The following is a 17,343-nucleotide window of genomic DNA, read 5'->3' on the forward strand; positions in this document are numbered from 1 at the left end:
ATAAGGTTCCCAAGCGATATGTACTTGCAGCTCTTTGTGAATAAGTGTAGACCACAAACATGACGACTGTGTACTGAATGTACAGAAAGTCTGCTCTGCAAAATTTGAACTTCCAGTAAATATTATTGTTGACCCAAAATAGTGGATTTGGGAGGCACTTCCCAAAAGCTCGCCACATGTATTAATCTGGCAGCAAAGAAGTGGGAGTATTTTTGCAGCCAAAACCTTACAGCAGTTCTCCGTTCTGAGTAGCAAGCCCATTGCTGCGAGTTTTGATATTCACACCAGCAAACTTATAAGTGTGGATTGCATGCATATGTTTTTAAATATCTGTGTTCATGCATCTGGGAACCCTAAGTGGGCAAACAGTTTCTCTTAAATTTTGAAACAGGGTTTATGTTTAAAAATGATTTGGCAAGGCAAATGAAAACTCTGCTCTAACATGCTCTCTAGTTTTAAAACAGATACAGTACAGTGATGATGTTGCATAAATTTTTGAGATGCTGCAAGATTTGAGGGGTGTGTGTTCAGGGACAGGGGACATCCATGCTGGAAATGAGTTTTCCCCCAGTCTTATTTTCTAAAATAGAAGGTGCTGATGTCCAATCCCATCTGGAAGCTGAGCCTCTAATCCATCTCTGGGGAACCTGTGGTCCTCCAGATGGTGTTGGCTCCAATTCCCTTCATCCTTGACCATTGACTGGTGGCTGGGGTTGATGAAAGTTGGAGTCCAACATCATCTGGAGGACTACAGATTTCCCATCTCTGCTGTAATACTAATAGTGTAAGGATTCAAGGCAGCTTCTCAGTGGTGAAAGACAAAAAGTCACATACTTGAGCCCAAACCTCATGTGATGTTGGAGATCAGAGGTTGCGGGATACACAGTATTAAATGAATAAATACATTCCCCCCCCCCAATATTAAGCTGTTCCCTGTGGTGCCTGTGACTTCTCTTACTTGTAAAAGTTACAGTTTTGTATATTCATCCTTATAATGCCAGCAGGAACCTACAAGCAAATAAAACCTTTCTGCCTTGTTATAGTTGGACTAATAACACTAAGGTAGGTTGATGAACTTTTTCTTAAAATACAGTACAGCTTTAGAAACCAAACTCAAATCACATTTGTTTGACATGCAGATCTCAAAATTCAGCCTTGACCTGCAGGGAGCAGCTGTTTTTGCTCTACGCTCTCCTTTTTTTTTGGTTGCTTAAGGAAGAATTTTACATGCTCATAATGGTACGAGGTGAAAAGAGAACTCCCCCCCCCCCACATTCCTGGTTTTGGCAGAATCTGTACTTGAAAATTCCTTAATCTAAAAGTGCTCAAACGTATCCACACACCCCTCATCTTTGCTTCACCAGTTTAATTCTTCCCTTTGTTACCCTAATGTGTTGGGGTGTAGTTTTGTAGCTTGTAATAGTATTATGTAATAATTTTATAATCCACCTGAGATCCTGCCCAGCATATGGTTTTGGAGAAGAGTTGTGTACTATTTTCCTTTTCATTGCTTATTGTTAGCGAGGGTTGGCTGTTTTGTTTTTTTTTTAATCAGTAAAATCACACGGCCCTCCTGCATACGTCGCCCCCACCCAGACCGCACTGGCTGAGCTCCAATCTCTACAGAATGGCTGTAAAATGCTCCTATCCTTTGTAACAGAGCCAGACTTTTAGTGGGTTGCCTTTGGCAGTGCTGTAAAAGGCAACACCAAGTGCAAGGCAAAGATGAGTCAGGCTGAGAAAGTCTCCACTAGATAGATTTTCTTGGTGCAGTGAAGGCTTTCTTCCTCATGGAACATGAAAAGGGCTAACAGGGAGGCTAGAATCTCAATCACCACCACCCCTCCTCCTCAAATCCTATCTGAAAGTGTGTGTGTCCATCCTCTGCCTTGCCTCCCAGGTCACACAGCTGGTCCCTGTCACTGACAAGGACTTGTTCCTGGCACTGGAAATGCTAGCAGTTGTCCTCTTTCACACAAGGAGGTAATTGAACAAATCCTTTAGCAACATCACACATGCACACTTGGCACTCCAGTCTGCCTCTCTTCTGCCCTCTTCCAATATGGAATGTGGAAGGGGGCTCCTTTTCAACATGGTGCTTGCAAGTGGCGGAGTGAATAAACATATGTTTTAAATCCAAATCCTCCCCAGTTCTGAGCGATTTTATCACCACCATGGGCAAAATATTTAAAAATCAACTCCTTTCTTGGTTGTTGCTCTGAAACTTTCATTATGAGAAGGGGACATTGACAGCGATAGCATTTATGCAATGCCTGCGAAAGGTCCCAGGTGCAGTTCTTGGTATCACCTGGTAAAAAGGATTGTTACCGGCTGATAGGAAATATCTTTGTCAGGGATCCTGCAGAACTGTTGCCGGCCAGAGTAGACTGCACCAGCTTAGATGGGCAAATTGTCTGGCTTAATATAAGTTGGCTTCCTATGTTTCGGAATCTTCCAACCCTACGTTGGCTCATTGATCTTGTCAGGCCCAGTTTCCATCTCCCACATGTGCCATGTGCCACATTTGTCTTTTAGAAAATGAAAAACCAACAGTGTGATAACTGCTGCTGGGAAGCTAGTAATACTGCATATCATTTTGCACAGTGTGACATTTTATTAATTCCCACGAAAACTAGAAAAAAACACACAAAATTTGGGATTTCTTTATTCTTTTGCTGCCACTGGGACAATAAAGGCATTAGTGACCGTGGATTTCCATAGTGTCTGAGAGGACTCTCTCTTGGCATGCCTATCTCTAGTGCTGTGGGACAAAGCTCAAAAGAAAGAGAAATCTGCACAGGTAGGTGGAGCAGGGTGCACACAACTTAGAGTATTTGAGAAGCTAAGCTTGGATAATAACTCTTATGTCTCTAGCCTCTAGCTACTTATATCTTTAAGAATTTTATCCTGAATATTGGATTAACAGCAAAGCAGCAGATTGTGGAAATATGAGGCGCCAACTAGTGCAGCAATTCCTTTCGTGGCAGGAGATGAATGTACTTCTCCCGTTTTCACAGGTATTAACAGCAAAAGGTTTAAGCTTCAGTTTCCATTCGTGCATGATTTCAGAGCTGACCCCTACAGCCTGCATTTCATATGTTCTCCATAGCAATGTTTTATTTGGCAGCGACCACATGGGGAGGACTCGAGGGAACCAGAATGCACTAAAACGAAATAGCTTGATGCATGGGTCCTTTGGGAAGAGATGGGTGTAACTTTAAAGGAGGTTTTCCCTCATTAGCATACTGAACTCTGGTTTCTGCTGCTGGCTGTGGTGGAAAAGACTATGTGAACGGCCTACGTCTTGGCTAAGGCTCCCTTTCCTCACAAACTTCAGAGGTGAATGTGCGGGGAATCTTGCACAGCTTTTCTAGTGGGCCGAATTGACACCACTGCAGTAGTGCTCTGTGCTGAAGAGGGAGTCCTGAGATTTTATCTGAAGATATGGTCAAGTCACTTCCCTCAAAAGCTTGCTGCTTATATTCCATGCTATGATAAGGTGATTTGAAGTGTAAGATTTAAAGGGACCTTTCCTGGGGTGTGTCCACACACACACACCCTAAAAAAAATGCTTTGTTGACATAAACGTACCTGTTTTACAAGGAAGGAGAGTGCTTCAAGAGAGCCCAGCACATCAAAAGCCCTGACAATCAGCTGGGATCAGTTCCACTATGGGAGTCCCTATAGTGCAGCTGAGGGGGCAGAAGGAGGCTACTTGGACTCAAAGCACTTTAAATCCAAGCCACTTTCTGTGGAAAGAAAGAAAAAAAATACAGCATTTTAAAACAGCATATATTTCTTTCCCTTTCTAGAGGAAGCAGTTTGTATTCAGTGCACTGGAGAAAGCACTTTGAATACATCTTATTTCTCTGCAGAGAGGAAAATGACCCATCTGATCAGTGGTTACAGGGAGGCTATGTGAAGACATGCTCCAAGGACCAATCAGCTGGTTGGCACTGAAAGATCTTCAAAGGAGGCTACCTGAACTGCTGCTCAGCACTTCCAGTACCTTTCTTTGGAGATGTGTTTTCATCGCCAAATACATCCACCTGTCAGCCTCCAGGGGGCAGGAGAAATAAGGCCTGCCTGGTGGATTCACTTCCCTCGCTCTTTTTAAGATGCTCAGCTGGTGAAATTAAAGCCTAGTTTATAAACTTGGCTTAACAGTACATGTGAACCAGGTTACTTTTCTATTGCTGGGGTTGAAGTAAGATTCAGCTGCCAGTCCAATGAGCTTCTATATGGTGAATGGCATTGGAGAGCAGCATTTTGTCAGCCTTGGGCAACAAAATGTATTGGGTCAGCTATGGTTCTGGGGGCTTTGGGTGAGACTTCTGGCCTATTTGGGATTAGCACCCACCAAACACACTGATCTGTATGAGTTCTTGGAAGCATAAGAATATCTACAGCTCAAAGTTGTCAGTCCTTGGTTTCATGTTGGATTTGCAGTAACACTGCAGTCCTATACAGTGGTACCTCTGGTTATGAACTTAATTCATTCCAGAGGTCCGTTCTTAACCTGAGGTACCACTTTAGCTAATGGGTCTCCTGCTGTCACCGTACTGCTGGCGCGCGATTTCTGTTCTCATCCTGAGGTAAAGTTCTTAATCCGAGGTACTACTTCCAGGTTAGCGGAGTCTAACCCGAAGTGTTTGTAACCCGAGGTGTTTGTAACCCCAGGTACCACTGTACACATTTACCTAGGTGCAGCACTCATTGAATTCAGTGGGACTTACTTCTGGGTAGACATGCATGTGGTTGTGCTCTACGAGACAAATTGCAAAGAAGTTGCTGTGTTAAGGCATGCAACAAAAAATAAAAGGGCCTATGACACTTTAACAAAATTGTGGCTGATGCATCTGGCAAAAGTGTCTTACAGTATTACAGGCTTATTGCTATAATACATTTGTTAGTTTTTAAGGTGCCATAGTCCGAACATTCCAAAGCACCACTTGTTTTTTGTTTGTTGTTTTCCACTAAAGGAAAATCAGTACAACCTTATGGTGGGAGCGGGGAGGTCTTTCGAGTTTTCAAATGGATCCTCTGCTGCCAATTGTTTGAGCTATTGAAGAACTGTGTTTCTGAGCTTTCTTAAATGTCAGCCACTAGAGAAGGGCACCACATGTTTCCGAGCATGTTAAGCTGATGTTTACTTTTTGTTTCCCCTGTCCTCCCCCACCCCACAACTCCCTCGTGAGTGTTAATAAGCTGCAGGGTTCACCCAGAAGATTGTGCTGTTCTTTGCACCACTGTATGAAGCTTGGGAATGTTCTATTTTTATCTTTAAAGACATTGGCCAGGATGTGACAAAAGCTCATCTGGAATAAGTAAAGATTTTTTTTTCCAATTGTGGGGCTGTGACTTTTCCAGATAAAGAGAAAACTTCTAACTGTAAATGGGAGAGGCCCATTGCTCTGTAAGAACACCAACTGCCCTTTTTGCTAAAGTGGATTATGTTTCTCGCATGAGATACATGGGTGGTGTCCAGATTGGCACATATGTTTGTGGGTGCGTTACTTTTTGGATTTCTTCTTTGGGGGTTAGGTATTATTTGGCTTGGGAGCTTTTTTTCCCCCTTCGTGATGTTTCTGGGTTTAATTTAGATTTTCTCCTAATTGTTTTGCTTTCATGTGTTGTGTTTATCATTTTCCTGCTCAGTTTCTTTTTTAGTTTGTGAAAACAGTTTCTGCATGAGTGCATCATCCATGACATATGTCATCAGCAGGTGGCTCTGACAAATGGCAACAATTAGAAATGGGGCACTCTTTGGGAAAGCTTGTGAACCCCCTTCCTGGTATGGCTTCCCGCAATATCTGCAAAGTGTGGATCTTGTGATTCATATACCTCTACTCTGTACATACATGGAGCGCATCTGCATTTAATTTAGGAATGTGCATTTTCAAACAGAATCTAGATGCAATGGCTTTCCAAAAATAGTTATTTATAATTTGGAAGCCACATCTTAAAGACTTTGTTCAGCCAACTCTCCTAAAATATAAATGACAAGAGCATCTTCAGAAGAGTCCCACTCTAGAGCTTGCCTTGAATGTGCACATGGCTAGTGAGGAATGCAGATGTTATCCCCTAAAGAAAGGTATACACCAGGCTAGTTTGGAACAAACAAGAGGGAGTTCTTTATAATGCCATAGATGCATGTACAGTCTCTCACCATGTGAAATGGAAGCTGTTGGGCTACATGGGATAATAGTTGGATTGAGTAAATATGCAGTGTATGCCCCTAGGTGATCCTAGGCTATCTCCAACTTCAGCTGAGTGTGCTTAAGCTACATTCCTAAGCACATTTGTGTGGAAGTACATGCTGGCGCTGTGGGTTAACCACAGAGCCTAGGACTTGCTGATCAGAAGGTTGGCAGTTCGAATCCCCGCAATGGGGTGAGCTCCCATTGCTCAGTCCCTGCTCCTGCCAACCTAGCAGTTCGAAAGCACGTCAAAATGCAAGTAGATAAATAGGTACCACTCCGGCGGGAAGGTAAACGGCATTTCCATGCGCTGCTCTGGTTCACCAGAAGCGGCTTAGTCATGCTGGCCACATGACCCGGAAGCTGTACCCCGGCTCCCTCAGCCAATAAAGCGAGATGAGCGCCGCAACCCCAGAGTTGGTCACGACTGGACCTAATGATCAGGGATCCCTTTACCTTTACCTTTACATGCTGCTAGAGCTTATTTCCAGTGAAGTGCGCTTAGGACTGAAGTTTTAGTTTGTCATTTAAAACTGTGAAGGATGAAGAGAGACATCAGAAGGTGCCTATCTGGAGACGCTGCGGATTCAGTCAGGGATATTTTGCAATCAAACCAGATGCTCTGCAACAGAGTTGCATCCTTTCCCCTTTGAACTTATATCCTTCCATATTTTGACTTGGTATCACTTAAGTTCCCCTGTATATGCATATAGAACTGATTTCCGCCCATGACTACGGGCAAGAAATGAATGAGCCATCTTGTGAATGCATGAGCCTTTCCTGAACCCCAGCTTTGCAGCAGTGGGAAATAAAACTACTCCCTGCATTATCTGTTGTAGTCAGAGGACAAGGCTTGGTAGAACATTCTAATAGCTCAAGACGTGCAAAGCATTTTCAAATGACAAACTAAAAACTCAAGCCTCCTTTTAAAGTAAACGCCACTGAAATCAGCAGCACTTACTTCCATGTAAATGTGCTGAGGCTCTCAGTGGCTGTTTGCTGTGACATCCTCGTTTTGTTTTGTTTTCTGTGGACATGCTCCTGGCATCTAAATAACCTGGATTGCTTTGAAAAATCCCAACTAGCTTTAGGCAGCTCTTTCTGAAAATCTTGGCCTCTGCTTCATCCCATATTGCTTTAATAATAGGAAGAATGTTCCCATGTGGACATTAAAAGGTTACTAAGAATTTATGAAACAGTAATCTTATTCCCCTTAGTCATGGCAATAACTCAACATGTGTTTACACAGAAGGGTTTGCCTCATACAAAATGCTGACCTGAGGGGTTGCTATACCAAATTCTTCAGCAATATGCTCCGGTAAGCTCTAGCCCTAGCATCAAGAACATGTAGAGGTTAGAGGGGTTTTTTTGTTTTTCATTCTCCCTGCAACCCAGCTGGGAAACAAAGCAACAGTGAACTGCAATGTGTGAAAAAATTCTTGGGCTTACAACCTTTTTTCAGGAAAAGTGTATGTTGATCAGTTTGAGTAGGAATGTCAAAAAGGGTCACAAGCAGTGTGAATTTGTTAACTTTTGAGGTGGTTTTGCAATCCTTCTCTTACAGAGGTTTTTGAGCCATGTAGAACAAAACCTCTGTTGCTTGCTGGTGAGATTATTCAACACTTATTTTAACCATCTGGATGCAGGGCCCGTTAATATTTGGCAGCTATGATTTTCAGTTAGCAAATCTAGAGGTTCTCTGGGCTAGTCATATCCACACTACATTTAAAGAACTCTTAAACCACTTTAAGAATCCCAGAGAATTCTGGGAACTGTAGAATTCTGGGTAGTATAAGTCTGTGAGGTCAGCACTCTTGATAAACTTCAGTTCCCACGATTCTTTGGAGGAAGCCATGGCAGTTAAAGTGATATAAGAGTGCTTTAGATGTAATATGTGGATGTGACACAAGGGGCCATGTGTGTAGGCTGCCCTAGGTGTGCATGCTTTCTGTACATTACTTAGGCTGTGTACAAAGTTCAGCCTTTGGAGTGCTATTGTTTCAGGATTCCTAAAAGCAGTTTTGTAGACATCACTGCAAGTGTCCATACCATGCAGCCCACTTGAGGAGTTGTTAAATCATTGTCATCTGTACACACAGATGGCATGTCCTCTTCCACTAGTGTGCATTGGTATCATTGCTCCCTTCCCTATCAATGCCCACCTCACTCCAAATAAATAAATAAATAAATTCAATCCTTCAAGTTTATTGATATACCAAAATGCTGGTAGCAGAAAAGGGATAGGTTTTGAAAACTAGGAAACATGTTTTAAACTCCATCAGCAGTCTAAGCATTAGGTTATATGATCTGACTTACTTACTATAATTTATTAACTTTGATTTATTAACTTTAACTTTTCTTAGCAGAAACTTTTTGTGATAAGATTGCTCTCAAAGCTCTTAAACTTCATCTTATGTAGAACTTCATTGGGACTTATTTGAATGAAAATATGTTTGATAAGCTGCCATACTCTCAGATGCATCCATAATTGAAACTGCCTTATTTTCCTTGCAAGAATTGGAGATACATACCTGGTACGAGTGGTAATCCTTTTTGAGTGGAGAAACAGGCCGTGTTAGGGCGTTGTAGGGTCATTTAAACAGACTATTGATACATGAAATAATAAGGGCTAAAAACCTCTTGTTTTCCTTGTAAATGAATCTCCTTTCAGCTACATTCCTGCCCATTGTTCACCCTCCACCACCAACCATGAATTCTATTCCTCTACTATAAAAACTGAAAAACAACAAAAGCTCGTTGTCTTTCAGTGCCTTACATGATTTTGTTCCAATTATAAATTTGACAGGGCCAGTCTGATGAACTAATCCCAATGGGATTCCATTTTTGTTTTGAGTCATAAGATGTACAGTGGTACCTCGGGTTACAGATGCTTCAGGTTACAGACGCTTCAGGTTACAGATTCCGCTAACCTGGAAGTAGTACCTTGGGTTAAGAACTTTACTTCAGGATGAGAACAGAAATTGCATGGCGGCTGTGCAGCGGCAGTGGGAGGCCCCATTAGCTAAAGTGGTACCTCAGGTTAAGAACAGTTTCAGGTTAAGAACGGACCTCCAGAACAAATTAAGTTCTTAACCAGAGGTACCACTGTAGTCTTAAAATCTGTCCAATTGATGCTCATAAATAGTGCCAGAAGTGATATTGGCGCTTCCATCTTTTGCCTATGACAGTTCCATTTCTTTGAGCCAAAATGGTTCCTTCCTTACAACGTTTGATAAAATCTCTCATGACCTCAATGACTTCTAAGAAGAATGCACTTGTATGTTTTCTCATGACTTCAGAGCTCCCTCTCTGTTTCTCTGCCAACCAGACTGCAGGTAAGCCCTACTTGGGTGCTCAGACTACTTGTGTGTAAGGAAACATGCAAGGGGAAATTCACTGCCAAGTCCCATTCCCTCTCAGTCAGTTTTGATCCTTCCATAAGCTTGAGGGGGACACTGTATTGTACTTAATGCTGGGCTCTCCAAACAATTTAGAAGCCCTGAATTTCCAGGGTTCTGAATCATGTGGTGAGTCTCTACAAGTAGAGGTGACTCTGTCCTTCAGATCTTCACCCTCAAATTCATTGTGGATGGTAAACTCAATGAAGGTGATGCACCAGAGGTTGTAGGCTTACCAGCACGCATCCCTTCTGCTCCTTTTGTGCTTCCTTACCTAAATTCAGTTTGGGCTTTGTACATGTACAGCAAGGGTGGGGAACCTTTTGCAGCTCAAGGGCCACATTCCCATCCATACAATCTTCTGGGGGCCACATCCCAGTAGTGGACAGGGCCAAAAATGGGTGGCGCAGCACATGTTAACTTACTCACACATCCTTCTCGAGACTCCTTCTTGGCAAGCAAGAAACATTATCAAAGACACATTCTAACCAGACACAACATCCAAAGAAGGACCAGTGTAGGATGTGCCATTGTAATGGAAGTGTGTCTGCGAAGGGTTGTGTTGCCTGGAGAGAGTTCCAAGCATGGGCATAGTCAGGATTTATTCTTTTGGGGGGGAGGCTTTATGTTGGGGGGCAGAACTGAGTTATTTGCAATGCAATTGGTCAGTTAAGTATTTTTATTTATTTACTTGATTGGGGGTGGCAGCTGCCCCCTGCACCTCCCTGGCCACATCCATGGTTCCAAGGGCCAGATAGAAAAGTCTGGAAGACTGCATTTGGCCTTCAGACCTGAGGTTATCCATCCATGGTGTATAGCAAAGTTAAGAACCAAGTCCGCATGTTGAAAGGGTGGCTTTGCAGACTTTGAAAGAACATACGCTTCAGGTTACATACGCTTCATGTTACAGACTCCGCTAACCCAGAAATAGTGCTTCAGGTTAAGAACTTTGCTTCAGGATGAGAACAGAAATTGTGCTCTGGTGGCACGGCAGCAGCAGGAGGCCCCATTAGCTAAAGTGGTGCTTCAGGTTAAGAACAGTTTCAGGTTAAGTACGGACCTCCGGAACAAATTAAGTACTTAACCCGAGGTACCACTGTATCTTTTTATATATATCATGGTAGGCAAACTGCATTTTCAATTACTTTTTGCTGTAATGTATCATAAATGTAGAGCCTCGAATGGAGATGGTGGTTTAGGAGGGAAATGACATATTAACTGTGTGTTTCACAACTGAAATAATACACATGGTTGTTTAAGCCCCAACCTTGTCATAAGGCCATCAAATCCAGGGTCTACCTATGATGTCCAGAGCATTGTCTTTGAGAGAGGCATCCTCTCTTTTCTCTCGCATAGGAGGGAATGCCTCTTCTAAGAAGATGACTGCTATTGCTGAGCTTAAGCAGTCATGCATTCCTCCAGTCCACAGAGGGCAGGGTTTATACTAACAGATAGGGAAGATGCAGTTTATGGTTTCCAACCTAACACCTAAGCTCAGCACCTGCCTCCTGCATTTTCTCTCTCCTCCTGCACAAAGCAGCCATGAAACTATCTCTCACAATTGTAGGCTTAGAATCCAAAGCCATCCATGTGTATATGAAGTAACTGTTAAGTAAAGAACCTTTTTCCCCCCCTTTACCTGTGGGACTCTGTGCATTTTTTTTATCCTATTAAGCAATGCTAGTGATGTGTGAATGAGACAGACGATGGGTGGTGAGTTAGCTCCTGCTTCTGAACTATTTTTACTCTGATATATATATATATATATATATATATATATATATATATATATATATACACATACACACACACACACTATAAGTCAACAACTTTTATTTTTTGAAACGTATTAGTAATGTCACATGTGTTCCCCTAACAAAACTAATGATTCTTGCTTCAGAATGATTATTTTTCACTCATATGCATATTTAATTGATGAATTGACTAAAACTCCTATTATTAATTGACCAAGTGTCAGATCCAGGCTTAGCCGTGCTTAAAACATGACAAATTGATTTCAATGGGTCAACTCTAATGATGGCTAAGTTTGCATCTAGTGCTAGGATTTTATAATTGGATGGTAGCCCCAAGAGGAAAGTAATGTTGGTTGGTTGGAGCTGGCCCTTACTGAGACTGCTTCTGGTAGCCAACCAATGCTCTTCAAGGTGCTCCTCTTCCAAAGCAGAGCACATGCAGGTTTCATGTTGCGTGTGTTAATCTGCCTTTAATCTGTTTTACATCTGCAGAGGGACTGGACTCTACCTTCACTTTGCTGTGCTCTGCTGTACAATGATGCTGTGATTCGCAGGCTCTGCTTAGATTCCAAGCCCATGACTGGCCACTCACGCATATACACAAAGCATTATTTGAATTCAGAGTTTGCTCACCAGAGTGAAACAGCCTCCTCTCCTCACCTCCCCGCCTCCCAATGTCACACCTGCATCTCAGACCACATTCCATCCACAAACAAGGCTTTAGCTTCTTTCCCCAGCAGAATTTTCCTGCTCCTTTCTGTACAGGCCAGAGTTCAGAAGGTTTGTGGTTTCTTCTCATTCCAGAGAAGTGAGTGATCCTTGTGTGCACATGGAACACGAAGGAGTCACCAAGCCAGAGGGGGCTTCCTGGGGGTGGGGGGCAAGGGACTAACTTGGGCTTGGGTTTCTCTTGTGAAATGCTCCTTTCGGTGGTAAGCAAGGCACCGCTTGCAAAAAAACAAAAAATGTTGGCATGCCGCACATGGGGGCTCATTATTACTAATTCCCTGCCTGCTTTGGAAAATGCTACGGTAAAGAGAAAGCTGTCGACAAATGCTTTGCAGCATAGCCTCGCCAAACTCAATGGAACTTGTGGTTTAACTTAGGAACCCTCTAGTTTCTAGTCTTAGAGTTGTCCTTGCCAACTTTGGAGTCAAAACTCTGCTGCTTGACCAGAAACCATAATATGCTTAATTTACTACTTGATTAACCAAACCAAACCAACAATGTGCAGTATACTAATAAAAGCAAATCTGAATCAGCAGCAAGATGGATGCCTTAGGTGACACAATTTGAAAGGGACGATAAGGATATCGTCTCCAAAGCTGCTGTGGGACCAGTTTTGCACAGAGGAGCCCGCATTAAGACTGCAGTGGCTGCGGTTAAAGCTTAATACCTTGCATGAAGGCATCTGCAAAGCAAATCGCCCCTAGAGCAGGGGTGGGGAAGCTGTGGCCTTCCAGATATTGCTGGACTGCAGCTCCTATCATCCCTGGCCACTGACCATGCCAGCTTGAGCTGATGGAAGTTGGAGCCCAGCATCCGTAGGGATGCAGCTTCACATGATACAATCAGAGTCATTCAGTAGTGAGGGAAGGAGCAAAAAAGAGCAGGAGACCTTTTTCAATCTGGTTCTTCAAAAAAATGCCCCTTCAACCCAATTGGGACATAACCCAAATCGATCAACTGTGATCTGGCTGTGGGCCCAGAAAAATGGATGTGATAATCACCCTTCTTGAACTGCAGCAGTTCAGAATGAAGGCAAGAGATTGCATGATCAAATGCTCCCTGCCCCATTGAAATCTTAGCAGGCTGAGGAATATGATTCCATTCCAGGTAGTTTTTTAAGCATTCAAATATGCAGTCAACACTAGCATACTGTAAAGTCAAATGAGGGCTCTGCTGGATTACTTCTCTGAATGTGTAGATTGATCCCGGTTCTTCCTTTTCCATGTGGAAAATTCTATCTATTGCTACCCTGCCTCCTGTCTCTGTTGCGTCAGTCACAAATGTTGCAGGCTCAGGATATGATATTAATCAACAAAGGTGTATAAATGGGGTGAAACAGTCCAGCTTAGTAAGGAAGGAGGGATGACATCCTGCCTGCAAGGGTTTTGATTTTAAGAGAGGGAGTGAGTGGTGTCTCTCCTGCTCCAGCAGAGCTGCTCGTGTATATATACCCCAATGTCTTTACCTTGACCAAAGAGGCAATAAATAACCTCCTCCATCTCCTAGTCCCTTCAGAATAAACCATTTTGCCTCTTTAACATGAGGAAGTGAATAGTAAGTCCTGCTGCCTTGTGAGGTGAGTGACCCAAACGAACTGCACCCTGTTTGTTCAAATCACTGTGGCTGCCGCAGTTTTCTCAGCTGTTCCTCCTTCCTTTGGCCCATCTCCGGCAGGAGAACAGGGCATGACTTGTTCTGCCTCCTTTCTCAGACCCCTTGGCCATGGCTCTCAAGCCCTCATGTGCAGCAAGCAAGTGGCAGGGGTGGAGAGAGTGGGAAGGGGGGGTGTTTGAAAGGAGAGGCAGTTCCCTGGATTATTTTTTTGGCACAGTTTTTCATCTACAAGCTAGAAGGGTGGTGTGCCTGCATTTTAAAGGCTAGGAAGGGGAACACGTACTTAGAAAAAGAAAAAAATTTTGTCTTGTGGGGCAGATCCTTCCTGAATTTTTCTGCTGTCTCTGCATCCTTTTTTTAAATCACCAGTGGAAGGCATGCAAGAAAACAACCTACCTTCAGGCACAGCAATGTTTCTACCCTCTGCACAAAGTCGGGGCCCACGAGTTCAATTTAATTCAAATCCCCTGATTGTTTACCCTTTTCCCTTTTTCACCATGCCTCACTTTTTCTCCTGTCTAGGTCAACAACAATGGAATCATTTCCTTTTTGAAAGAAGTGTCTCAGTTTACACCAGTGGCTTTCCCCATCTCCAATGACCGGCGTGTGGTTGCTGCTTTCTGGGCGGACGTAGATAACAGGCGTGCAGGGCAAGTGCATTACCGGGAAACTAAGGACCAAGCCATTTTGATGAGGGCCACTAAGGACATCCGGCAATATTTCCCAGAATTCCCACAGTTCTCTGCCCAATGGGTATTCGTGGCCACTTGGTACCAGGTCACCTTTTTTGGAGGAAACTCGCTTTCTCCCGTAAGTGGCGAAGGATGTTGGTGCTGGGTACTGGATAAGGGGGTTATTTTCCATAGTGGATATTGGGATAACCAATGTGGTTGAATTACAGCTCACATAATCCTTGACCATGCTGTCTGGGACTTACGGGAGCTGTAACCCAACAACTTCCGGAGGGTACTATGTCAGCTATCCTTGATGTATATTCTATTTCATGTTTTACAGTTGCAGACTACAATGTGTAATGAGCAGCTGAAGCAGTTAAACTTTTGTTTATTTCAAACATTTACATTCCACCTTTCCACTATGTAAGCCTTCATGGCAGATAAAAAAACATTGTGGGGCGGGGATTTGTTACACAATCCAGCAACAAAAAGAATGAGTTTTAAAAACTAAAATTAAAAAATCATAATAGCAGGCACAAGAGCCCAAACAGAAAGCATGTTGGAAAGTGGCAAAACGGGTTAACTATTCAGGCTCAGACCTTCTACCTCTTCCTGAGGTTGAATTCTGTAGAAGGCAGGTCCTATGGTCTGAGAAGGGATTAAGAACCATTGTGGCTGACTTTCCAGATAAACAGTCTGGCTCAGATTACTAAATCTGCAGTTTATTGTGGCATTTTCATTGTGGCTTTTGCGGTGCTGTTCTTTTTTCTTTCAGGTTAACACCTTCCAAATAGTCCTCATCACCGACGGCATGTTGTCCTTCACTATCTTCAACTACGAGTCCATCACCTGGACCACCGGAATGCATGCCAGTAGTGGAGGAGACTCAGCAGGCCTGGGAGGCATTGCGGCCCAGGTAGACTCCATGGTCACACCTTGCAAGCAAGTCTTCTTTCTAATACATGGCGTGCATTTTTCCAGACAGTAGTTTTGAAATAGCAAGGCAATATTTCCTCAGCCCCAGTTTCTCTCTCTTACTCTCTTTTCAAAGCCATATAGGGGGCTTTGTGATAGACCAACCACAGCTCTTTACATTGGCCAGTGCCTCATGGTTCCTTCCCATCACAACCTCAGACTCTTTAAAGAGCCACCCAGCAGAGGCTGCAGCAAGTACAGCCTCCCTTTGGTATTCCTGCCCCCCCCCCCCAATTCTGGTGTGCTGTTTTCTTTCTTTTAACCAGTGGCTGTTCAGATGTGTGAATTTACCACTAATTGATCTATGCTTGGCTGGCTGCCGGCTCTCATCTGAGCGTCTCCGGTAGGCAGGAAATTGCAGGTGTAAAGGAAATGGACCCATTTTCAATCCCAGAAATTCAGAAGTGCAGGCTTTTTATGACTGTAAACAGAGCAGTAACCACATGCTTTGGAATACTGTACAGTGCTTCAGGAACACCCTGCCCCAGTCCAGCCAAAGCAGGAGAGAGAGAGAGAGAGAGAGAGAGAGAGAGAGAGAGAGAGAGAGAGGAAGTTGAAAAGTTTTTCACCAGGCTTGTGACCAAGTTTGCAAAAACGTGCTGCTGTAACTCGCAAGGCGATAGTGCGCCTCGGCACGAGCACCTCACGGCTCAGCATGGCAAAGGCTTCTGCTTGGCTAGAGCTAGCAAATCTGTTCTCGTTTCACGGAAAGGAGCGAGAGTGTCCAAGATTCTCTTGGATTCACCCTGTGCAGATGAATGAGGATGAAAATAGGCTCAGCGTTCTGTGTGCGTTCCAGCAAGTGAGTCATGGATGTGTGGGGATTGCTGAGGCTTTATGGTGCCAAGAGCCATTTGGGAGAAGGGTTGCAATAAGTAGATCATCCAATCCCTCTCCCTGTCACCTCCCCCCCCCCTTTTAATGCTGACAGTTCCTCATGTGTCATAGCCAAGATCTTTAATCATAGCTGACATGCAAAACAGTTACAGGATGCCTTCGAGGATCCTTGACTGCTCAGATGTTCTGAAAGCAACTGAAATTGAGGCTCCATTGTGATGGGTGCCCTGGAGAAAGAATGCTTGTCTTAAAGCAGCCTTGCAAATAAGTTGGTCGCCCACAAAAATGTGCACTAACTGCCAGCGAACATTAGTCATTTATGGCCTGAGAAGAAAGAGTGAGCCAGCTTCTGTAAACTTTCCTCGCATGGTGGCCACAGATAAATTATCTTCATCACAGGTGACCGAGCAAATGATTGTCTATATGGCTGCTCAAATAAATTGCATTCTGAATGTATTTATTACATTTATGTAATAAATATATTTATTACATTTGTGTCCCAACTTCTTTTTATTTCCTGTGGAAATAAAGGTGGTATACCTAGGGGAACGCGGGTGGTGGGGACGCGGGTGGCGCTGCGGGTAAAACCTCAGCGCCTAGGGCTTCCCGATTGCATGGTCGGTGGTTCGAATCCCCGCAGCGGGGTGAGCTCCCATCTTTCGGTCCCAGCTCCTGCCCACCTAGCAGTTCGAAAGCACCCCTAAGTGCTAGTAGATAAATAGGTACCGCTTTATAGCGGGAAGGTTAACGGCGTTTCCGTGTGCTGCGCTGGTGCCGGCTCGCCAGAGCAGCTTCGTCATGCTGGCCACGTGACCCGGAAGTGTCTCCGGACAGCGCTGGCCCCCGGCCTCTTAAGTGAGATGGGCGCACAAGCCTAGAGTCGGACACAACTGGTCCATACGGGCAGGGGTACCTTTACCTTTACCTAGGGGAAAGGAAATGAAGTCAGGAGGTTAAAGAGAACCTCCGAAAAGATATTTTTCTTTTTCTTTCTCTTTGTTTTTCTTCACTTCTTTCTCTTTCCTTGCCTCCCTTTACTTTTATTTCACTTTTTATTTTTTATGTTGGATATTTTATATCTTTAATTCTGCTTGATGGAAAATAATTGTCGAAGTTGAAATTATAAAACCAATAAAAATTTTATTTACATACATAGGGTTCT

The 17,343-nt window shown here is 43.6% G+C and overlaps 1 protein-coding gene across 3 annotated transcripts in view; it reads left to right on the forward strand.

The window, feature by feature from the left end:
* The window catches only part of SNED1 (sushi, nidogen and EGF like domains 1), a 73,932-nt gene that overhangs the window by 10,227 nt on the left and 46,362 nt on the right, over positions 1-17,343 (forward strand). Inside the window, exons 2-3 of one of the 3 annotated variants that reach the window (XM_083613679.1) lie at positions 14,218-14,505; positions 15,145-15,285. In XM_083613679.1, the coding sequence (XP_083469805.1) occupies positions 14,218-14,505; positions 15,145-15,285 (429 nt within the window). Of the gene's footprint in view, positions 1-14,217; positions 14,506-15,144; positions 15,316-17,343 lie in introns of those variants that run through there. The other 2 variants (XM_083613680.1, XM_083613681.1) reach the window with 2 other exon arrangements.

The sequence above is a fragment of the Podarcis filfolensis genome, assembly GCF_964270895.1.
Source record: "Podarcis filfolensis genome assembly, chromosome: 5".
Classification (NCBI taxonomy): Eukaryota; Metazoa; Chordata; class Lepidosauria; order Squamata; family Lacertidae; genus Podarcis; species Podarcis filfolensis.